Raw genomic sequence first — 25136 nt, 5'->3', positions numbered from 1 at the left:
AATACAAAAATTAGCTGGGTGTGGTGGTACGCGCCTGTAGTCCCAGCTACTTGGGAGGTTGAGGCAGGAGAATCACTTGAACCCTGGAGGCAGAGGGTGCAGTGAGTTGAGATCAAGCCACTGCCCTCCAGCCTGGCAACAGAGCAAGACTCCATCAGAAAAAAAAAAAAAAAGGAAAGAAAGAAAGAGAGAAAGAGAGAGAGAGAGAGAGAGAGAGAGAGAGAGAGAGAGAGGAAGGAAGGAAGGAAGGAAGGAAGGAAGATAAAGGCTGTAGATGAAAAAGAATTTTTTTTTTTGTAGAATGAACCAGAGCTCAGCTTTGAACAGGGGGAATTTAGGAATGTCTAATAGGCATCTAAATGGAAAAGTTGAGTTGGAAGCTGGAGATATAAGTATGAAATTCAAGAGAGGAATATAAGATGGAAAAATAAATTTTGGAGTTGTAACATATACATTATACACAAGGCCATGACACTGAAGACAATCACCAATGAAGGGAATGTGGAGAGAGACAATAAGAAGACCAAACGCTGAGTCTCAGGGCAACTTCAATATCCAGGTAAACAGGAAGAACCAGACAGTGTCAGAAAAGCTGTTACAGAGGTTAGAAGAAAATCAAGAGAGTATGATATGCTGTATGCCAAGTGAAAAAAGTGGATGAAATCCAAGAGTGGTAGAACCTATCAAATGCTGCTGGTAAGTTAAAATGGAGATAATTCATATTGTCATTGGACTAGTCACTAAAGAGTCAAGGTAACCCTCATGAAAGCAATTTCAGTAGAGTGATGAGATGAAAACATGGCTAGAGTTGATTGAAGAAAGTAGTAGAAAGGGAATTAGAGTTTGGTGGTACATTCAACTCTGAGCAGCTTTATAGCAAAGCAGTGGAGAAATGTGAAAGGCACTAGTAGAAGAAGTGGGGTCAAAAATGAATTTTTAATTTTTCTTAATATTTAGAGTGCAAAAAACACCATTTTTATGATGATGAGAAGTGATTCATAAAAAGAAAAGATTGTTTTGAGCAAGATTTTTGATTTGGACATGGGGATGGAATCTACTGAATGGAAACCACAGTACTGGCTTATGTAGGAGCATTGGCAGTTCACCTAAGTTAACAAGTGGCAAGGCTAAGTGTGGACTCAGAGTGGTGGGGAGCTTTGGAAGTATCTTCTGAATGGGAGTCTTTAAAATTTGTCTTCTGGTTGTTTCCATTATCTAAGTAAAGTAGAAAGCAAGGTCATCAGTGAAGATAAGAGGAGAAGTTGGTGATTTTAGGGGAGTGAGAAACTTGAGTAGTCTATGACCTGGATATGTATTCCAGGGCACCATTAAAAGCCTATTTAAGATCAAACATAATACATTTAAAGTGAGACCAGGTTTCATGGTCATACTCAGCTGCTCCAGTGCAATTTCATAAAAGGTTTAGGTTTAATTTGGGTGGTGCTCAGCTTACTATATCAAATGAGAGAGTTAACAGGTCTGAAATTATATGACCATAGAAATCTAACTTAGATAACAGGGGAAAAAATGACACTGAAGTTGCTCATGGATTCTTTGTATTCCACAAATGTTTTGATCATTCCTAATAAACATATACTGTGCGAGGTCCTGTAGGAAAGAAATTCAAAACAAAGCAGGCATGTTTCCTGACATCATGGAACCTACTTTTTGTATGGGAAGATGAACAAAAAATTAATATAACTTTTAATTCAGAATTGAAAAAATATGATTAAGAAAACAAGCTGTGTGCTGATATAGGAAATGCACCTGTATGTTTTGCATTCATATGTGTATATGTGTGTATGTGTGTGTATGTATGCCTATGTGTTTATGTGGTAAGCAGTTAATTTAGATAAGATGATCAGAGACCTCCCTGAGGAGATGTATGCAAACTGAGGCCTGAAGAATGAATAAGAACTTATTCTGTAAAGAGCAGAAGGAAGGTGTTTAAGGTACAGGAGAGTATCTTGACAAAACCCAAAGGCAAAGAAGAGGTTGCTTGGCATATTTAAAGAATTAATGCGAGTCCAGTGTGGTTGGTGCACAGCAAGCAAGAGGGTGTTACAAGATCCATTTGGAAAGAAAATAAGGAGCCAGGATGAAGGCAGAATTCAATATCCAATTTAATTAGTTTCATACGAATTATTTTTCTATCCTATCACATTCAAACACTCCAGAGTCATTAAAAAATATAATTATTCAAGTTTAGTTTATAGGCCTTGATTTCCTTCAAGAGTTACACTGGAGCACTTATTCTGCCTAGTAGTAATATCCTCCCTTCTCCACACCCCTTCAGTAAGTATCTATTCAGTGTTGCTCTGTAGATCATGGCTCTGTGGTTTGCTCTCCAGAATAATTGGATACATTAATCTATGCAAATATATAAATGACTCCTAATGGCTCTGGGCATTAACTCTCCCCTGAGCATTTACATTTTAACAAGAATTTTCTAGTGACACAAAGGAGTGACTCTATTAGTGTACATTTTAGACACAGAACAGGCCATTTTAGTGTAATTCAAACACAGTATTTTTCTAAATTCATAGCTTAAGAAGTATTTGTTTTTCTACAAGAGATATTGAAAAATGTATACTTAATGTGGTACATTTGTTCCATGCTGGTCTAACAGCCATTGAGCATGAGGCTATGGGCAGATGACCTGTCTATATTGTTGATGTACTTTGCTGCTTATATAAAGTCCTTGTTTTTTCAAGCTTCCCAAATCATTCACGAACACTTAACTCTATATATAGCATTTTATTCTTTTTTTGTAGAACTGTAACAAGTTCTACAAAAACCAATTGCTCAGAAATAATATAAATCTTTCAGTTGAGAGTATTATGCAGTTTTCATGGTTTGTAAGTGAAATTGGAAGTCTGAAACACTAAAAGAGGAAAAGCATTCTCAGTTGAGTCAATTACAAGAGGATGTGTTCCTTGAAAATAGAATATGTAAGTATAGTTGGAAACTTGTTGGTCTTGTGAGTTTCTGGGCACTGTAAGAACCAAATAAATGGATGGGCAAATGAGATAATAAAGTAATAACTGATTGCTCAGTTGTTAAAGTTGTTTTCTTTCCATAGGGAAAGCAACCCTAAGAAACAACTGGTTAGGTCCTTAAGGCCAAGTTTTTGTAACTAAATTGTGTTCTGTATTAAGGTAATGACCTTAAGTCATCTTAAGGCAATGAGACAAAAAAAAAAAAAAGAAAGAAAAATTAGACTCAAGAGATATGATCAGCTCTCAAAGATGATGAAATAAAAGTAGGCAAAGAAACTCAATGAAAAAGGAATTCTTGCCTATCATTGTGTGCACCTTTGACTCCTTTGCTTTGAACAATGACGGAAACATAAATATTTATTAAGGAACTAATATTGAATAAAGAGGAAGGATTAGGAGAGCAGAGGAGTAAGATGAGAAAAAATAAAGACTGATTGGCATTAGCACAATGCTTTTAATTTGTCACGAAAATTTTCTTTTGCTAATCATTTTAGGTCAAGAAATAGTAATTAAGAAACAGAATTTTTATAAAAGACTGCTAGAACACCTTTGATTAGTATTAGTTTAGTTGCTCACCAGGACTCTAAAGTTACTATAGCAATATCTAGAAATGATTAATGCTTTCCTAGAAATGTATTTGCTTATTAATTTTCCATTTAATGAACACTTTATAGCATCTGCTACATGTTTAACATTCTGTTTAGGTCTGGGATACACTAGTAATAACATATTGGGCGTTTTTAACCTTTATGACACTTTAATTTGACAGATAATTATCCAAACAATTATTTAATTTCTTAGAGATTAGTGATATTAAAAGTATTCAAGATTCTAAAAGAATGCATAAAGGAAAGGCTTATTTTTGGGAAGTCAAAAGGGGCGCTCTTGAGGAAGCAATATTTAAATTTAAGTTTAACAGAAAACAATGAGTGAATAAAACAAAGATGTAGGTGAAAAAGTGAAGAGCATTCTGGGTAAAATATGGGTGAAAATGCCCTAAGACAGAAAAGGGCTTGACTAGTCTGTGGATCTAAAATAAGGTGGATGTGGTTAATGCCCAATAAAGAAGTGGCAAGTGTGGAAACTGAAGACATAAATAATAGCAAGACCATGAGGGTCTTCACTTTGTTCTTAGAATTTGTTTATGCTAAAAATAATACAACACTAGGGTGCATCTAACAGAGATTACAGTACTCCAAATTTAAATTTTTCAAGATATTTTTTGGTTCTGTGTAGAAACCAATTTTAAAACAAGTCCAAATTGGAGATGGGTGTGGCTTAGAAAAAGATTACAGAAAAGGTTATAGAGAGATGGGAACAGTTTTAAAACCTGTTATAAAGGTAGAAACAACAGAATTTTGTGAGTGGTTTACTGTAGAAGTTTAGGTATCATGAATTATTCATGGGTTTCTGGCATGAGACGCTGGTGGGTGGGGTGCTTTACCAAGAGAAAGAATCCTGGAAAAAGTAAACATCTACTACAGAAAATCAGCTATTAGTTAAAGTTGAGGCATGTTTAGTTTTTCTGCCTTGGAACTATCAAATGTAAAAGTTAAGCAGGCTGTCAGTAATATTCATCTTTCTCTCACAGAAGAGTATAAGACTGTAGGTATCTAAACCCTTAGCCAGGCCTGCAAGATCTTCAAAGATCTGGTGCCTAGTAATGTATTTAGCTCTCGCTTTCCATCCTACATATCATGCCATTTACTCTACCCTTGGGCTTCTAGTTCCCAAAATGCTCCAGCTCTGTCACTTGTTGTGCTGTCTTGTCTCAGTGCCTATACTTTTTGTTTTAGCAATCCCTCCTCTTCACCAGCCTAATTCCTATGCATCTTTCAAAAATAAGTTTAGAGTAGAGATTATCTGCTCTAACCTGTCAAACAAAATTATGACAGGCAATTGTTTTGGACTGAACTCCTTCCCTGGGCCTAACACATGAGACCAAACCAAAATGAAGTCACTCACGCTAGATGCCACAAAACCAAACTGAAATTTCAAGCTAGCAAATAGACCTGTGAACAGACCAATCCGTTCTGAAAGCAAGAGATTCCATTCTATCTGAATCCGTGTAATAAAGAAGTCTCCTCTGCTTTAACCCTTTCAAAAACAGTAATGTGAAGTAACCTGATGTTAACCAATCAGCTTTTCCTTTCTATTGTTATAAATTCATTGGTTACTGATGTTGAAATTGTTGCCAATAAATAAGGGAAACAATTACTCCTTGGGAAGAACAGTGATATCAAATATTGTATCTAACTGTTTTCAGTGATAAAGGGATCTCACGTTTTCAGAATTCAAGTATATTTGAAAGAAGAATAATTCTAAGCTGAATATAAGGGAGAAAATAAAGCCATATATATCCCTCAAATATTTCAGAGAAAAGGCTATTTAAAAGCCTCAATCAGTAGGGTAACAAACAGATCTAGAGAAGGATTGAAAAATATTTATTTCTTATCTCAATTGTGAAAAAAGTATCCTTGATAGGTGTTATGCTTTTATAATTTGTATGACTTTTAAACTGTACTAATATGAATTTCCTCTTGAGAGGTCATTAAGTCAGCCACACTGAGTTATAGTTATGTAGCAGAAGTAGGTGAAAGGTAAATTATTTTGGACATTTACCTTCTGCAAGCAGGATACCAATGGAAAATTGTTAACCAATATTCCCACTAGAAAGGCCAAGAAATGAAATGATGGGAAAATCCAATCAAAAGTAATAAAGTACTCTATGTTTCCATTTTCAAACTTCTTCCTCTAAAGCCGTTGTATTTATAGCCAGATAAAGGTATGATTTTAGCTATCTGTTAGTACTGAATGTCCAGGTATCTTAATCTCAAGTGATAGATGTGCCTCATGGATAACTATAGGAGACATCATCATATACTTCTTATTTCTTCTTTTTAAAGGAGTCATTTATGATTTATTCACATCTACTGCCCTATTCAAGTTGTTAGATGTGACAGGCTGGTGAACAAGAGGCTGATTTTTGAGACACCAATACATACAAAGCTTAAAGAATAACAGAAAATAATAAACAACTGAGTGAATTTCTGATTTCATAAATTATATATTATATTATTGAAGTTTCCAACAAGATAAAAGATTCAGAGATTTTTCCAAAGATTGTCCCTCTTCTGTAACTTACAGTGTGTGGTATGAAGCTATTGGCATTCTAGAATTTCTAACATATTTAGAAAATTGACTTAGAGAATTATCAAGCAACTGTTGCAACTAATCACTTCTAAAGCTTTGCAAAGTAGTTACTTTCTCTTTAGAAACAAGCCTCAACTTAGTGAGGAAGTCCTTTCCAGTTACCACATACTAATTGCATGTACTTAAATATAATCAATTTACTTCAACTGATGAGGCGGTCTTAATAAACAATAAGACACTTAAAAATAAGTATGTTTTATATTTGTCAGCAATGGTATGCAAGCTAATATTCTGGGGCCTTTCGGGGAAGAATACAGGAGTATAATTTACAGGATGACATTGAATATATCAAGTTAGATCTTGAATTAAAATTTCTTGATGAGCATACTAGAAACTAGATGATCTTACCCATGGGTGAAGTGAGGATAAGAGATATTCAGACTGAGAGAACAAATAGGGTAAGTAATGGGGAGTGGTTAAAGGAACTCACCATCCAGACAACCAGTCAGCCATGAGGCTATATGCCCTCATGGGAAATAATGCTTGATGTGTTTTTAATACCAGTGTGTTTCTAAGCAAAGAGTACTATGGTGGACTCTGCTTGAAAATTTCCAGCCAATTCTTTAAAGTAGGTTTTTGAATGGGTAAAGCAATTTTAAAGACATCTTTTGTGCTCTGAATGAGGGAGAAAACTTGTTCCCCAATGCAAAGCGTCTACAGTATATTACAACAGAAAGACAACTGGGTAGGAGGAATAAAACATGGGTGGTGTTTTAGCTCTAGCAATATTTTTACACCTTAAATGTCAGTTTCCTAACCTTCAGGATGAGAATGATGGATAATGCTATGTCTATATCTAACGTTCCAAATGCACCATTAACATGGTTAAATAACTCTGCAGTAGAAAATTCAGAGACTGACAGAAGTGAGTAAATGACCAAATACATATATACTCACATCAACTTTACTATCCAGAGTACAATTTTATTATCCAGAGAAACTTCTCAAATGCAGATAGATATCCATTATTAGATACCGAAATCACTTAATGGATTCCAACCACCATTTACCAGAAAGAAATAAAATAGAACAGATAATACTAGGGTACCCGGCAAGAAGTAAGGACAAATATTGTCTCTTGAAGCTTCTGTTGTGGTACTGAGAGACAGGACTAGCTGGATTTCCTAGGCCGACTAAGAATCCCTAAGCCCAGCTGGGAAGGTGACCGCGTCCACCTTTAAACACAGAGCTTGCAACTTAGCCCACACCCAACCAATCAGAGAGCTCGCTAAAATGCTAATTAGGCAAAAACAGGAGGTAAAGAAATAGCCAATCATCTATTGCCTGAGAACACAGTGGGAGGGACAAGGATTGGGATATAAACCCACGCATTCAAGCTGGCCACGGCAATCCCCTTTGGGTCTCCTCCCTTATATGGGAGCTCTGTCTTCACTCTATTTCACTCTATTAAATCTTGCAACTGCATTCTTCTGGTCCGTGTTTTGTTACGGCTAGAGCGGAGCTTTCATTCGCCATCCACCACTGCTATTTGCCAAGGTCACAGACCCGCCTCTGACTTTCATCCCTCCGGATCCAGCAGGGTGTCCGCTGTACTCCTGATCCAGCGAGGCACCCATTGCCACTCCCGATGGGGCTAAAGGCTTGCCATTGTTCCTATGTTGCTAAGTGCCCCAGTTCGTCCTAATCGAGCTGAACACTAGTCACTGGGTTCCACGGTTCTATTCCATGACCCACAGCTTCTAATACAGCTATAACACTCACAGCATAGCCCAAGATTCTATTTCTTGGAATCTGTGAGGCCAAGAACCCCAGGTCAGAGAACGCGAGGCTTGCCACCATCTTGGAAGTGGCCCACCTCTATTTTGGAAGCGGCCTGCCACCATCTTGAGAGCTCTGGCAGCAAGGACCCCCTGGTAACGGTACGTTACATATTATAGATTTATGTGTATGTGTTCTGGGTAATAGAGTAAATTATATTTATTTTCCATCAACATTGCTAATATTTTCAAGCCATTAGTCACAGTGTCTTTATTTGAGCTTACGGAGAAAAGAGGTTTCTACTTACCTATAGTGGGGTCATGATAATCAGGAAACTGATGACTAATAAACTGCATTGTCATTGCTGAAAGAAAAAAAAAAACATTTTGTTTAATAAAAATTCACCAATTAATCAATAAGTTATTTACCAACATAGTTCACCAATCTTTTAAAAGGTTCTGGTGAATAAGTTAGTTATGTGAGTGACTAATTTAATTTCACACAAAATGAAAACAATAAGACAAAGTTCTAGAGGGAAAAATGTGTCAGATACTTCTCTGAAATAAATATGTTTAAATTTTAAGTGTATTTCAATAAAAATGGTATTAGAGTAAAAACAAAGAAGCTCTTGACATAATGAAGACATAAACCAGTTACAGAATCCCTCTTGACCTGCTCTGGTTAAACAGTTGGTAATAATGATGTGTAAGTCCCTTTCACCAAAGAATCTGTACATTCTTTGGAACTCTTAAGTTTTTCATCTTAAAAGTGAATAGATAACCTCTGAAGTTCTTATGAACTATAAAATATGTAATTACATGATTTTTGTCTTTAACTGTTCAAAATTAAAATTATTTCAGTTACTTTTATTTTGCCTAATAAATTTATGTTATTGACCACCTTTTTTTATTCCTTTTTTTCTGTAATTCTGTATTCTCCACATTATTTCCAAACCTATGATTTTGTAAAACATTTGTAATATTTCTATTGTAGAGTATTTCCTCATGTGAATTTCCATTATTAGGAAGCAAAAGGAACTCTGAAGCAAAACAACAAACTTATATAAAATAGTGTATAACAGCTCTTCTCTTTCTTTTTTCCTCACTTCTGCACATGTGTTTGTTAACAGACTCTCTCCCTGAGCAAACTTTAGGTAAGATCCTAAGCCTTTTTCTCTACTAGGCCTCAAACATGGACCTTGTCCTTGCATTTGACTGGGTCTATATAGCCCACTTGCAGTACAAATCCTGCTAAGTCAGTTTAGAGAGAATCCTCCCCTGACATCTGATCACTCTGCCCTACCTTCAACAAGAATCCTGCTAAGTCAGTTTAGCAAGAATCTTCCTCCCCTTGATGTCTCCTCTTAGGAATTTTCCATTCATGGGTATAACTCCTCACCTCTCACCTTCCTCCTCCCCTGTGCCTTGCCTATAAATCTCCACGTGTCCTTTCTGTATTTGGAATTGAGCCTAGTTATACACTGAGGAATCTTTTCCCTTGTGGAAATAGTTCCTGGATTAAATTTATTTTTATTGCTTTAACAAGTGTTCAGCTCTGGTTGTTTGGTTGTTTTTAATAGTGTATACACACTTTAGCAAATGTTCAGGGCAGAGAAGACTCAGTTACATTCAACAAACATGTAGAATGCACTAGTTTGACCCTGCTGAGAAATGCAAAGAAATGGAAACTGACCCAGTGGAAGAGAATTTCTGTTTTATGCTTTAACAATTGCTTACTTCCTTTCTTTGCATTGACAAAAGAAGTCTCTACATGAAAGTATTACTCAATTTGACAGCCTTGGGCAAATTTTTGAAATGCAAATCAACATTCCTTACAGATAGCCTGAGGAGTTAGAATACTTCAGGTAAACACTGACAGCAACATGTTTATTAAGTGGATATGAAGAAGCATTTGGAAAATGCTTTTCCTGAGTTTTAAAATGGCAGTTGTCTCCCTCTATTTGTTCTTGACTGGTTTGCTCCTAGTTAGAATACAGAGGTCAGAGGCATGGCTTCATGTGAGCAATTAGCTATGGGTAATCAGTCATCTCAATTCCAATAATAGCTTAGTTCAGTACACTTAAAACTAAAATGAAGATATTCCTACTCCACTCAAAACAAATGGATATACACTTAATTACTAATGTGATTAACAGCCTCAACATCCATCTTATGATAGTCAATTATTTACACTAAAATCTCAAAGATGTCTTTGCATCCCTTCCCTCTCATATCCTCCATACAAACATAAATTTTAAGTTTTCACTCCAACAAATTTTTTAAACGTCTTGATTCTGCTATTACTCTATTTCAGAATCTTATATTTCTTTTGAAAATCTCTATTGTATTAGACTAAAAACTGTTTCCTCCATAATTATTTTATTTTCTTTACATTAGATCTTTCCCAATGATACCAACATCATCATTAAAAAAATTATGTCACTCACATGTCAGCTGCTATTAAAATAAAGAACATAATCTTCAACATGATATGCTAATATGTGGTCTTTCGTGAACCACATTCATCTTTCCTTTTAGTCTGAACTTATACCACTGCCCAAACAGCTACTAGCCTTGTTCTCAGACTTAGTGTGGTACTTTCCATCCATGAGAATGCCTTTATCCTATGACATAAAAATGACCTTCGCCATCTTCATTTTGATATCAGAATGATGAAGACTCACTCCTTGCCACAACTTCAGTCAGGCTTCTCAGAACCCTCTTCTCACCTACACCTAAACTTTTGTACTTCCATATTCATCTTTTCATAACCCAGATTTAGCAAAAATACTGCTAAATCAGTTTAGAGAGCATCCCCTACCCTTGATATCTGATCGTTCTCAATACCTGATCAAATTCTTCATCCCCACCACTCCTCAAGAAATATTTTATTTCCCTGCCTTCAGCAAGAATCTCATTAAATTTATTTAACCAGAATCGCCCCTTCTGGATATTTCTTAGTAATTTTTCCATCCACTGACCCCAATCCTGCTTCTTGGCTACACATCTGCCTTAGTGCTTGCTGTATTTGGAACTAAGACTAGTTCTACACGCAGTTCTTCTTTATCCTTTGCCATAGTTCCTGAATAAAATCTGTTCTTACCAATTTAACTACTCTCTGGCTCTGAAATTCTTTAATAATGTTAATAATGATTGATATCTCTACTCAAATGTCACACCATTCTCTCCGCACATTTAAACGTTCCTCTACCAGGTATCAGTACATGATAGTCATGGAAGCTGTCAAGAAGCAATAGAACGAACTGTTATGGGCAAGTTAATTGCTATGCAATTGGGAAGGAATTATGGAGCCTGAAGAAGTTTTGAACAAACTTAAGAAAAAAGATATGAAAGCATTTTAATAATAGAAATATTTAGATATAGACTTGAGAAACATACAGCCAACATAAGAAATAAATGAATCAGTCAAGGACTTACCTGTTAACAGTTATTTATAAGAACACCTAGGCCAGGAGCAGAGACTCAGGCCTGTAATGCTAGCACTTTGGAAGTCCAAGGCGGGTGGATCACCTGAGGTCAGGAGTCAAGAACAGCCTGGCCAACATGGCGAAATCCCGTCTCTACTAAAAAGACAAAAATTAGCCGGGCATGGTGGCGCATGCTTGTAATCCCAACTACTCCGGAGACTGAGGCAGGAGAATCACTTGAACCTGGGAGGTGGAGGTTGCAGGGCGCCGAGACTGTACCACTACACTCCAGCCTGGGTGACTCCATCCTGGAGCCAGACTCCATTCCCCACTACCCGCCCCCAAGCCCCCACCCTGCAAAAAACAAACAAACAACAACAATAAAAAAAACCCAGCATATATTTAGATGATGGAATTTGTGCTGTAATGGAAACCTGCTGCTTGTTGTATAATTGAAAAAGGCCCTTTAAGTGTGGACTCTTCTGACCCTCCGCTGAGACAGAATCAAAGCAAAAGGAGCCAGCTGAGCTTTGTTTCAGAACTCAAAAGATAATTTTAGAAAGATTGATTTGTATAAGTTTCTTCTGTGTTTTAGAAGGTGGATCCCCGCCTGTAATCCCAGCACTTTGGGAGGCCGAGAGGGGCGGATCACGAGGTCAGGAGATCGAGACCATCCTGGCTAACACGGTGAAACCCCGTCTCTACTAAAAAATACAAAAAACTAGCCGGGCGAGGTGGCGGGCGCCTGTAGTCCCAGCTACTCGGGAGGCTGAGGCAGGAGAATGGCGGGAACCCGGGAGACGGAGCTTGCAGTGAGCTGAGATCCGGCCACTGCACTCCAGCCTGGGTGACAGAGCAAGACTCCGTCTCAAAAAAAAAAAAAAAAGAAAGAAAGTGGATCCCCTATGGGACATCTAACAGGCATTTCCATTTGGGGGAGATAATTTATAAAAAAACAATTTTTGAAAAATCTCCCCTAAGTACCTCTCAAGCTCAACCTATTATCACACTGGAGAGAATCTGCTATCAGTCAGACTGGAGATTAAATTTTATTTCATTTTATGTTACACAGTTTTACCTCCTCAAAAAATTGGCATTCTATTATTCCTTGCTAAAGAGCAACTTCATAAGAAACTCAAACTCATAATTCTATCCTTTTTTCAGATATTTTAATTGTATTGACTTTATAATATCTTAATACATTGGTTCTAAAAGTCTAGAACCATTGTTCTATCTTTTACTCCCAAAACATTCGTTCATATACACATAAGAACACAATATTGAGAAACGGGTAACGATCAACAAGTCCCAAGTGAGAACAGTTGTCCTAGAAAATACCAGCATAAGTCAGAAATCAATATTTTGATCAGAATGTTACTGTATAAGTGAATAATTGAATTGTGAATTGTGGCTTTTATTATTAAAAGTTTCCCTTATGTCATTTAATTATTTTTATCGTTTTGGTCTGATCAAAGTTATAATCATTGCCTTAACTTTGTTTCAATTTTGGGGGTTTATTCCTAATTTTTCTTTGAATTTACAATTGTAAACCACTGTGTTTCAGGAGGTTTTTGGTATACTATAGTGCTGGATTTTTTGTACCAATTTAAAATTTGTTTTCTTTTAATAGGCAAGTTAAGTCCATTCACATTCTTGTACTCATGTTCTTATTCTTGTTTTAGTCTAGGTTTAAAATTGAATATATATATATATTTCATGGGTACAGTATTTCCAGTGTTCTTGCCTATTTAAAACTGTTTTTCTATAGCCTTGATACTTACAAGACAACTTGGCTGGATATAAAACACCTGTCCTGCACTTTTCTAAACCATATTAACTGTTTGATCTGTTTTCCTGGAGATACTAAGGATTCTTTTTTCTTTATAGTCCACTAGTTTTACTAAGTTATGTCTTGAAATTAATAGTAGTACATGTCAATGCTCTGTTAAATTTTGGAGGAGAGTATTTATTACCTTAAAACAGTTGATTCACTCTTCTTTCTTCTTAGGGTAGTTTTGTATCATGTTTGTTTTACCTTTTTTTCTCTATTCCTATGCATTACATATTCAGTTATTACGTCAAGGGTGTTGTCTTCTGTCAGGTTAGTAGAGTGTAGGGTTTTTATTTTTATGTTTTTTCAAATTATGTAACATTGACAGGTGGTGGGGATCATAGAAGTAATTGTCTTATCTTGTTTCTCTTTCTTTTCAACAGAATCTTTAGTTTTATTCACTACCTTCCTACCTTTTCCTTCACTGCCACATCTTGAAGGTGAATACCTCTTTTCTAATTATTTCTGTCTCCCTGAGAAGCAGATTGTCAGTTCTGGTTCTGTTTACTGTCAAGCACATTATCACCTCTGTGAAACATAAAGTTCCAGACTAATTTTCAGTATTTTGGCAATTAGAGTTGTATGGCTTTTTTTCAAAAGATGATTTTACCTATATTTCATTTGAGTACTTGACTTTCCTTTCCTCTTTTTCTCAATCTTTTAAGTCTTCCCTCTGTCCATCCTCTACAACCCCAACCTTGTAATGGCACCAGAATTTCTGTTGAGTTTTTTTTTTTTTTTTTTTTGAGACTAAATTTCGCTCTTGTTGGCCAGGCTGGAGTGCAATGGTGCAATCTGAGCTCACTGCAGCCTCCACCTCCCGAGTTCAAGAGATACTCCTTCCTCAGCCTCCTGAGTAGCTGGGATTATAGGAATGTGCCATCATGCCCGGCTAATTTTGTATTTTTAATAGAGATGGGGTTTCTCCATGTTGGTCAGGCTGGTCACGAACTCCTGACCTCAGGTGATCCACCCTCCTCGACCTCCCAAAGTGCTAGGATTACAGGCATGAGCCACCGCACCTGATCTCTGTTTTATTTTTCTACCTAGAGGTAATTTGGCATTCATGGCGTAGATCACATGTGGTTTGATTGTACTTCTTGTTGGTATTTTGGCTTTGTGGAAGGATATAGGGAGAAATTCAGATTCAAGAGGCCAACTATATTCTTTTACTCATTTCTCACTGACCAGTAAATCCTTATGTGTAAGATGGAGCCCACAAAATTCTTGTAAGTATAGATCTTCAAAACTTGATGCTGAAAATGAGCAATTAATTTTTTCATGGAGAATTTATGTCAAATATGACCTAAACACAATATATTTAGTTTCTATTCTTATCTATGCATCAAATTACTTCAATTAGATGACTAGAATTTATTTGTCTAAAAAGGCCGAGAGAGAAGTGTAAGAAAGACTGTCACTGGATCGCAATTCAGTCAAGACTGCTTAGAACAAGAAAAATCATGCTGTCCATTCCAAAATATTTTAAAGTTCACCTATGAAACACCTATTGAGCACCTACTGTGTGCTAGATAATGACAATACCAAATTAATAGGTGGAATCCTTCAAATATAGTGAATTCTAGATGTGTTTTCGACCTCCTGAATCAGAAAATTAAGCTGCGTGCATGTGTGAGTGTGAGTAGCGGAGAGATTGATGGAAATAGGTGCCCTGGTATAAGTAGAATGTATAAGAACACATTTCCTAGCTTTGTCTTACAAAGCATTTATTAGTGCAAAAGGCAAATAGATGAACAAAGCTTTTGGTGTCTTTGCTGCAATTATTTTTCACTCTTGTCATATGCAACATAAGGGAGGCTGGAAGATGACCGTTCTGTTCCATGGAGTCTTCCCCAGATCCTCTCATCAGGTGATCTCCCACCCCTCAGAACTTCAAGGCCTCCTCTGAGTTCTTTATGACAACTTGGCAGAAAAGTGAAGTAAGAGAATTCACAGAGACTTGCATGACAGAATGTTAAGGAAAAAAAGTGCCATAAATATTGTACATTACTATATCCACAGTCTATTATCAAAACTCAGTTACTTGGCTCCTCCTAAGTACTATGAGGCTGAGGTGCATGTTAGGAAGCAAAGAAAATATGTTTGGTGAACACATAGCAGCCTTCAGCATAAGGGAGAAAAGGATATTTAAAGGAAAGGTGGAAATGTCAAATGAAGGAAAATGAAATGTTATACTTTCCCCTCAAAAAGAAAAATCATTTTCTGAAAAACTAACTTTGGCCTTAATGTTACTCTGTATCTTACTAGCTTCTATAAGGAATGCTTCTAAATTATCTGAATAAGCACCTTTTAATTTTTGATGAATATTACCAGAAATTATTATAAAAAACCATACTTCTAAATTTTTTGTAGGATATAACAACTTATATGCTAGAAATAAATGCATAATTGTATTTATTGCTTTTAAAAATTAATTATCTAGATAGGAGTACATCTGAAATAATACGTGATGCGTTTTTTCAGGTTTACTATGTGGTTATCATAAAAATATCTGGGAAAAGATAACAATAGAAGGTTTTTTCTACTGTATGCACATAAATGCTTCTTTGAAAGTTGGTTAGTGGCTTTATGGATACAAAGAAAGTGAAGAGTGTATATGAGTAGAGAAGACATTGGATTAGAATACTTGCAATCTTAATAAAAATATTAGGGATGAAAATAAAGAATTCTTAGTAGACTCAATAGCCCTTTGCTTTGACGTCTAGTATTATTACAGTTAATTTATTACCCTTGTATATCAATTAAGAATACTATCCTACTGTAGAAATGGACATTACTGAATAGTAAGCTCTGGATACTATTAGGAAGTACCTGATGGATTTCATATCAAAGACCCTTTTTCTTTATTAGTGGCCATATCATTAACATATGTTATGTAAATGTAGTGTTTCTAAGGACTTTATAAAATATTCATTAAGTACATATAATAAATAATGGCCAAATGCATATTAAATGTTCATACAATGGTAGTGGTGAGAGATTAAAAACAATCATTTTTTAAAGCAAACACATTTTGTGTGGACTTCTTTTTTCATGTGCATATTTTTATTTAAATTTCCATTTTATTATTCAGATATTCCCATAATTTACTATTTCATTTTAAAGTTAAATATAAGTCAACTGCTTCTTGCTTTGCATAATTCAGTATTAAATCATCAAATTTACTTCTTTGAAGATCTGACAATATTATATATCACCCTCCTTGCAATGTCAGTGGTATTTAGCCAGAGGCAGAGACTGTCAGTTATGAAAGAGGAAAATTATAGAAAGGGGTTATTTTCCACAAAATTATATATATACATATATATATATATAGCATAAGATCATACAACTCATTATTACTCCTCCAACCCACACCTACTCCTCCAAAAAATACTTGATATTTATGTGAAGTACTAAACTAAAGCAATTTAGAGAATAATACAATCTAAAAACTCAAAGACAGAAGTTGGCAAATCACTGCTTTCCCTTTGAGAATTGATGCCCTGTCAGTGAAATGGGAAAAATGAGATTGGGAGACAGATCACTAAGATTTAGCCCCATTTCTCTTGGTTTTTGGGACCTTGAAAAAATTACTCAAATTCTCTGACTTAATTTTCTCATCTGAAAAATGAGAGGAGGGAAGAGAGATAACTTAAAACCACCTCCAAATTAAGCATTCTGCAATGCCTCTTTCTTCATTTCATTGTTACTATCGTCATCATTCCTTCCTCATCTATTTAGGATCTGGTTATTTCTCTTGTATTCCAATCCTCTATTTTAGTCATTCTGTTTCTGTCACATTGACCTTCAGAGTTTGTCATACCTTTCAGTAACCCCCTTTCCCGAGGAGAGTCTTTGTTGGTGCTTCTACCTGTGCCTGGAGAACTCTCCTCCAGATACCTGCATGGCTTGCTCTATACTTCTTTCAGATTATTACTCACTTGGGCCTTCTCTGGGAGGTGTTCTCTCATTACTGAATTTAAATTGAAACCCATTCCTCCTCCTTGGAACTCCCTATGTTCCCTTGCTGGCATTCATTCATTCAAAAATATTATGTGTCAGACAATGTTTAGATAGTTGGGATATATCAGTGGACAAAAGAGATGAAGACCTTTGTCTTCTAAAGGTTTACATTTGAAAAGAAGATGGGGAGTTGTGCAGGAGGACAGCCAGTGAAAATACACACACATTTCCTTACACAGTAATAATATGTTTAATGGTGACAACAGCAACAAAAAATAAAATTATGATAGCATTATTTTTAAAATAAACATTTAGTATGGTAGTTGGGATAAAATTCTATGGCAAAATGAAATAAATATACCATTTTCAACAAGAATAAGAACCATGTACCATTTTCCACTATGAAATAACTTGTTCATATGGTTTATAAAAATATAATAATGAGTATTAAATTATTATGTATTTTATGTCCCAATAGATACATTTACAAGAAATTATAGGATTTTTATTGAAGACATCATTATTTAAAATAAGGCAGAAGTTATGTCCTTTAAAAATTTAAATTTGGGATAATATTTTATATATCAATTTAAAATTATTTAAGTTTGATTTATAATCTTACAAAATTCCTTGAAGGAACAATTTAACAAAATTGTTTTGAGAGTCATGCAGTAATATGGTCAGGTTACAGAGCTGTATCAAGGAATCAAATTGATTGGATCATAGGACCCCAAAGCCAGACTCTTTCCATTGTGCTAATTGGTTTTCATTAATTCCTTCCTCTTACCTGAAAATTTATGCACCATGTGGGCCATCGATATTTGCTAACTAACAACATCCACGTACACTAAATGTTTATTTTTGAATGAATAAATAAATGCATCTAAAATTAACTTTTGACTCAAAGTCAAATTAAGGTAAAAGCAGGGAGAAAGGACTGGGCCTGGTGGCTCATACTTGTAAACCACCACTTTAGGAGGCCGAGGCGGGCAGATCACCTGAGGTCAGGACTTCAAGACCAGCCTGACCAACATGGAGAAACCCCATCTCTATTAAAAATACAAAATTAGCTGGGCGTGGTGGCGCATGTCTGTAATCCCAGCTACTTGGGAAGCTGAGGCAGGAAAATTACTTCAACCAGGGAGGCGGAGGTAGCAGTGAGCTGAGATAACTGAGATAGCGTCATAGCACTACAGCCTGGGCAACAAGAGCAAAACTCCATCTCAAAATAAATAAATAAATAAATAAATAAATAAATAAATAAAAGATAAATAAAAGAAAGCAGGGAGAGTCTTCTTTTATTTTCCCCTCAGCACACATATTTACAAACATTTTGTAAATTGCATTGAGTTGAAGGTCAGAAATAGCAGTATAGAAGTCCATAGCACAGGATCTTTCACAAGGAGGACATGCCCAGAGGAAGCATGGCAGAATAGCACCCAACACTCAGGCGGTCACGCTGCTGAGCACAGATAATAAGACTGAGATAACCACCACCTGGAATGGCCCCAACCAGGAGTGATAGGATCTTTTTAAAGTCAAGGTAAAAGGGAGGTACTACGAATAGTAAAATAGGGCCTTTGTGGGGTTTGGTAAAGATCTCCTAATTCTCTTTGCAGCTTTTAATACTGACAATGTTGATCTTCCGTACTGAAAGAATGTTGAATCAGAAATTGGGTAAGAGGTATCCCGATCCCACTTTAATGACAGCTTTCATTTTTTTCTAATTAATGCATTTCTAAAATGAAAGAGGTTCTCCTCTGTTTTCTCTAGATTTCTCTGGATACTACAGGTTCTAGATTTCTATAAAATTAACATTTAAAAAGGGGTATTCAGCACTGGTGGTTTGGTGCTTTCCAAATCAAAAGCATAATTCCACATATTTATATTAGGGTAATGAAGCTCATTAATGCAGGCTAAAACCAAACCTATACTTCCCAAGGTGAGAATTTCTGAACCAATTCTTTTCTTAGAACAAATCCATCACAGTTCAATGGTGGGAAGGGAATCTGACATTGTGATTTAATGTATTTAGTCATAAGACATTTACTGAAGGACTGGTATGTCTACGTTTCTATGGGTCCTGTGTGGTTATAGGATATGGACAATCGAGAAGAAAAGGACTGAGATTTGGGGGTTGAGGGATAGATTAGAAAATAGCATCATTTGGTTGGGGGAATGGTGTTCAACTGAGCAGTTGGATGGGAGCAGCACCTTTTGCAAGTCTTCATTTCCCTGAGTGTTTTTCCTTTATGGAATGTTCCCCTTTGCTTTCTTGACATTTCTCCACAAACTCACTGCTAATGGAAAGAAATTGTGCTTTCCAGGACTTTAAAACTCTATTCATCTTCACTGACTGATTTTCAAGGATGATTGATGAGAAACAAAAAAGCAAAGAATATTAAAACTAAATGTCACTACTTGCTACATGCTGACAGTTTATTTTGAACTTAAACGAAGAAGAAAAATGGACATTTTCTCAAGTATTTTATCATTTAGGATAAACCTCATCTCCTCAGGTAAATAAAATACCTAAGGAGTATTTCGATATGCAGTGCCCTGCATACCTGTGCCAACATATGTAAATACAACTCTCTGTGTAGTGCCATTCTTATAGCATAATAACTAATGGAGACAATTACTGGAGTCTCATCTACATGAATAGGTGGTAGTAACTACAGACAATTCCAAAACATTCGCATTTTAAAATGTGTATAATTTGTCATAGGAGTTATCATAGATGTTAATATCTAATCCGTATGAGAATTAATATTGTTATCATTTGCCACAATAAGAATTTACTCTGTCTTGACACCCTGATCCTGCAGTGAAAACATTTTTTGACATTTTAGATAATCATATTAGTAACTAACAGACACCAACATATACCTGGGGCTGAAGGTTTTACTTTCATTGGTTTAGAAGATTATCAAAGTATTAAGGCACTCATGATTTAAATGTTGCTGTAATATCTGCATACATCCTAAGCATTTTCTTTTGTTTGGTGAATCTCTATCCTACTTGTAATAATTTTGTAAAAACACTTTGAGAATAGATCATAGAATAGTCAACTGCCTACCTTATCAGAAGGGCACTGGAGGGCACAAATAATATTTTTACCTCACCTCTAATATCTTTTTACCTCCTGCCTGGATCTTCCCATTTTGTGCCTTGTACCATGAATGTGTTTGGCTTCCTAGACTCTTTTCTTAAGACATCATTAGCTTCCGTCAGCTTCCACAGTACTTCATGAAAAAAACTGAAAATGGAGGATGGACCATATCCTGAATAAAAGGCATACTTTTTCATGGCCTTATCCAGATCATATCTATTTAAGTTAATCATGGTAATAATGGTGATAATCTTTATAATATTATATTTTCACAGCGTTCCTTTGGTTTACATACTATTTTAACCATATTTTTCTTTTCATAGCATACGTGAAATGACATCAATCTAAAGGCAATGGCTGGGTGTCAGATGCAAGACAGGCGGTCCTGATAGGCTAGAATGATGGGATAAACCCAGAAAGATAAAATGTAACAGAATCATGCAAAAATCTTGTATTTTAGTCAATAATCAATGTGACAATTACAAAACTACAAGAATGAGTCAGTGCTGGTATGACATCTGTTCAAATGAAAAAAGACGTGGAGGTTAGGATCAGATCTACATAATTATCTGGCAAAAACATAAAATTTGAAGGATTTGCACAGTTTTAGAGCAGATTGTGACCACATTATTAATTCTCAACATATCACTTGTTGGTCCACTAGGCTAGATTTGTTATGGTGGCACGAACACATCCACTGACTAGATCAGTCCCTGGACTGGATTTTATCTTGCCTCATAGTAAACATGCTTTGGCTCCACACAATACCCTGAGATGAGTTCTGCCTAAAGCTGGGCTGCTTCTGCTGCCTTCTAGTCACCTGAGAGGCAGAGGCCTTGGCTCCCTAGAGACTGGGAACGTGGTGTCTGGCAGACAACACAGGGTCTTCAGCAGTCAACATTTACAGAATTGAATCATGCCTATTCTCCCTAGGGCAGTGGTTCTTAAAATATAGTCAAATAACCCTTAGGGTCTGACAGGCCCTTTCATAGGGTAAATGTGGTTCTCTCTTTTCCCACTTGTCTGTATAAAACCAGCTTTCCTTATGTACTCAACCAAAACAACAAACTTTAGCATATTGAACACAGAAACAGATAGACAAATGCAATTGTTTTTTAAGCTATGCATCCATGGAGAATTTAAAACAAAACTTCAGTTTTAATTTATAGTATGGTAGATATTAGCAAAAATAATTCACATAAACAAAGCTCTTCAGGGTGCTCAATAATTTTCGAGTGTTTAGTGTTATCCTCAGATCAAAAAGTTTGAGTGCCACTGATATAAGGCAAAACTTCACCCTTCCAAATAAAAAAAAAACTATAATTATTCATACATCAAGTAATAAATATTTCAAAAGCCTATAATCAAAGATGACACAATATGAAAGCGTACTTGGACAAGTTGTCTATATGACTCCAGATCATTTCTTTTTTCTCATTTCCTTTTATTTTTCTACCATTTCTCCTTTCTCAATGTCATATATTCATGGCTATTGTGCTTATATGTCTCCCTTTTTTCTTATAATCTTTCGGTTTTTCGCTCATTTTGTCCTTCTTGCCATATCCAACTATTTCTCTCAACACTCTTTCTCCCTTTCTAGAACTTGCTGTCATTTTTTGTTTTTCCACTTCACCACTATCTTACCTGTGCATAATATCAAATTGTAGAATTAAAAATTAATGCTGTGCTTAATCAATAAAGTTTTAGTAAATTTCCACCAAATCATTCCCTCTACTCTCATCCCAAGACAATTAATGTTAAAATTTTGGTGACTAAAAACCAAAACAACACCAAAAATAAATTTATAAGTTATGCTTAAATGTAATGCTTTCATTTTTCTACAGATATGCTTTTTAATATTCTTAGGAAAATATAAAGAGAAAATAAAGTTAAAATAAAATAAAATTATTATATTTATAAACTAACATATGAGGAGTCTACAAATGAGAAGAGTAAGCAAAACGTGAAGAAAAGGGAAGAAGCTGCTTTGAAAAGGTCTGAAGCCAGGGGCTCAGAAAGATGGAACATACCAGGGAGCCATGCAATGGAGCATGGTTAGAAAATTTGGGACAATTTAATAACAGATGTCAAATTTAAAGTTTTGCTTGCTTTGTGTTGAAATTATGCTCCTTTGTTTCTCCTCTTTAATAAATTATATGACACAAAAATATGGGGGGAGTTCTACTGTTTAAACCCATCATGGAGTGGAGGCTGACTGGTCAAAGAGGAGGGCAGCCTTGGAAGCTGAGAGCAAAAGTTGAAGCATGTGAGGCCAATTAACTGGCTGCGGGTGTGGGCTGACTCAGGGATAACCCATAGGGATCTGCAATCTATCAAATTTGGAATCACTAAAGATACAAAGAAGGTATACTGTCACAATATATGTTATGCTGGGACTTGAACCATTCCATTGAGACCTTTTCTGACTTTTAAGCCAGTGCCTTTAACAACCGTTGATTATATGGTTGTATTATATGGGTTCACTAAATTCAAAGCTAACTGGTGTCAGGCTCCTGTTTCTTTTGTATATCTGTAACAATAATGTTAGTGTTAAACATGACATGTATTCATTAAACATTGGTGACTGGCTCACCGCTGATATATATAAATGCATCAAATATTTTAAAAACCAATAATTCCAATAATTAAATATTTAGGTTGTGAGATTACATGAAACTGTCAGTCTGGGAAAATGGCTAAGGAAACAAGCTCTAGAAGTTTAAGACATTTCCTGGATACTTATACATTATGTGACTTCAGGAGAGTTATTAAGTAATTAGTTATGTTTCTTCCTTGCCTCATCTGAAATGTAGGGTTAATAATAATACCCACTATGGGGTTGTTATGAAAAGTAAATGAAACAATATATGTAAACAACTTAAACTAGTGACCAGACAATTGTAAGCTCTTGTTAAACATTTATTGAGATTTACTTTTAAACTGTTTTATTTGGAATGATTCAAATGATTTGTTTTTTTCAATGTTTCATCGTGGTCTCAGGGTCTATCTGGCTAAAATATGATTTTTTTTTATAAAACCACAGCTCACATATGTTCATATGATGTTGTCCCATCTGTTTGAAATATTACATTTCAATCAACTGTTGTTTCGCTTTAATGAATACACCTTGTTTGATGTTCCTTATATTATCACGGGAATGCCAGTTGTTCATTTTTCTGTTAATTAATGAATTAGTAGAGAAGAGAATATAACCAATAATCTGGTTTCTAAAATTGTTTCAATCACATGTTAGACTGAATTGAAAAACAGTTTGAATCTAGAGTAGTCATTTCACTTATTACTTGGTTAGGGTTGTTTCTGTCTTCTTAATACGTAAATTGTAGCATCAATAGCATGGCACTCCAACTCTCTGGAGCAAAAGTTAAGTGAATTATGGAGAGAAAACTGGCAAACCAGCATGGACAGACATGATGATAGTGAATCTTGGCTTGTGAAATTCCAAAGACAGCCTGTAGTTCCCTTTCATAAACAATGACACAATAAGAACTTCCGGGAAGTTGTCCAGGGTTTGATAGAAAGATCATTGAGCAGCTAAATTCTCATAACATCAAATGCTAGTTCATTAAATTAATTCAGACAAGTCAAAATGACAGCTCTAGCTCAATTTCTTTACTTCTAAATAGCAAGCACTGTACTAGATACATTCTTTTTATTTTCTGTACATTTAATCAACAAACAACTGCACTACAGCTAGGTCCTCGGTAAGTTTTAGGGACACAGAGGTAAAAGGGGTAAATTCTACCTTCAAGGAACTCACAACAGAATGAAGGATAAAAATTTAAAAGATAATTACATCATTGTGCACTAAATGTTATGATAGTTAATCGCAGGTTCTAATTTAGGCAAAGAAGAGGGAATGCACTCTAACCTTGGGGAGAATTATTTCTCTGAGAAGGCAGGGCATCCTGAATCTTGAATAGTGAATATGTATTAATAGTTAATGATACACATGGGTAAGCAGTAGAGGAGACTTACAGGCAAAGGAAATAGCATCTGCCGAAGTTTCAAAGGCTCAGGCAACAAGCGGTATTCAGGCATTTCTGCTAATTCAGTATAGATGGAGCTCAGAGTGAATGTAAGGTGTACTTTTGCAGATGGAGGCTGGACAGAAAATCTAAAGTCATATCTCCAAGGGCCCATTGTGTCATTAAACATTTTAAACTTTCTTCTGAAAGCAATGGATAATTGAGAAGGGATTTTTTTTTTTTTTTGATGAAGGAGACATACTCAGAATTGCTTTTTATTTGTTTGTTTGAGACAGGATCTTGCTCTGTCTCCCAGGATGGAGTACAGTGGCACAACTATGGCTCACTGTAGCCTTGAATTCCCTAAGTGATTCTCCCACCTCAGCCTGTCCAGTAGCTGAGACTGCAAGTGTGCACCACCAGGACTAGCTAATTTTTAATTTTTGTGTGTGTAAGGAGTGTATCTTACTATGTTGTCCTAGCTGGTCTCAAACTCCTGGACTCAAGTGATCCTACTACCTTGGCCTCCCAAAGCACTACGATTATAGGTGTAAGCAACCTTGCCCAGCAGAATTGATTATTGAAAATAAAATCTACCAGCAAAAATGAAGGAAAATATATAAATAGACATTTCTGGGGGTAGGAATACCTGTTAGGAATCAGCTGTGTGAAATCTGAATGAGAAAAGGTGAAGGCTACCCAGAAGACTCCAGCTGTAGAGGTGGTGTGGTGTTATGGTGTTTTGGTATACATTGATTTGCATCCAGGGTTCCTGGTTCATAACTCCCATAGTAATGCTTGTTTTAGTCTTTTGTTACAATGTTGGATGTATTGGGCCTCAGGGGCAGGCCTCAGGAAACAGAATCCCCTTCTGTCCTCTACC

The 25136-nt window shown here is 35.8% G+C and overlaps 1 protein-coding gene across 1 annotated transcript in view; it reads right to left on the bottom strand.

Moving 5' to 3' along the window:
- The window catches only part of RIT2 (Ras like without CAAX 2), a 399132-nt gene that overhangs the window by 305812 nt on the left and 68184 nt on the right, over positions 1-25136 (bottom strand). The window contains exon 2 of the mRNA XM_033177879.1: positions 8239-8295. Coding sequence (XP_033033770.1) covers positions 8239-8295 — 57 coding nt within the window. The remainder of the gene's footprint in view (positions 1-8238; positions 8296-25136) is intronic.

The sequence above is a fragment of the Trachypithecus francoisi genome, unplaced genomic scaffold (genome assembly GCF_009764315.1).
Source record: "Trachypithecus francoisi isolate TF-2019V2 unplaced genomic scaffold, Tfra_2.0 Lachesis_group19, whole genome shotgun sequence".
NCBI lineage: Eukaryota > Metazoa > Chordata > Mammalia > Primates > Cercopithecidae > Trachypithecus > Trachypithecus francoisi.
Note: the sequence above shows the minus strand (reverse complement) of the source record. Positions and strands in the feature narration are given on the sequence as shown.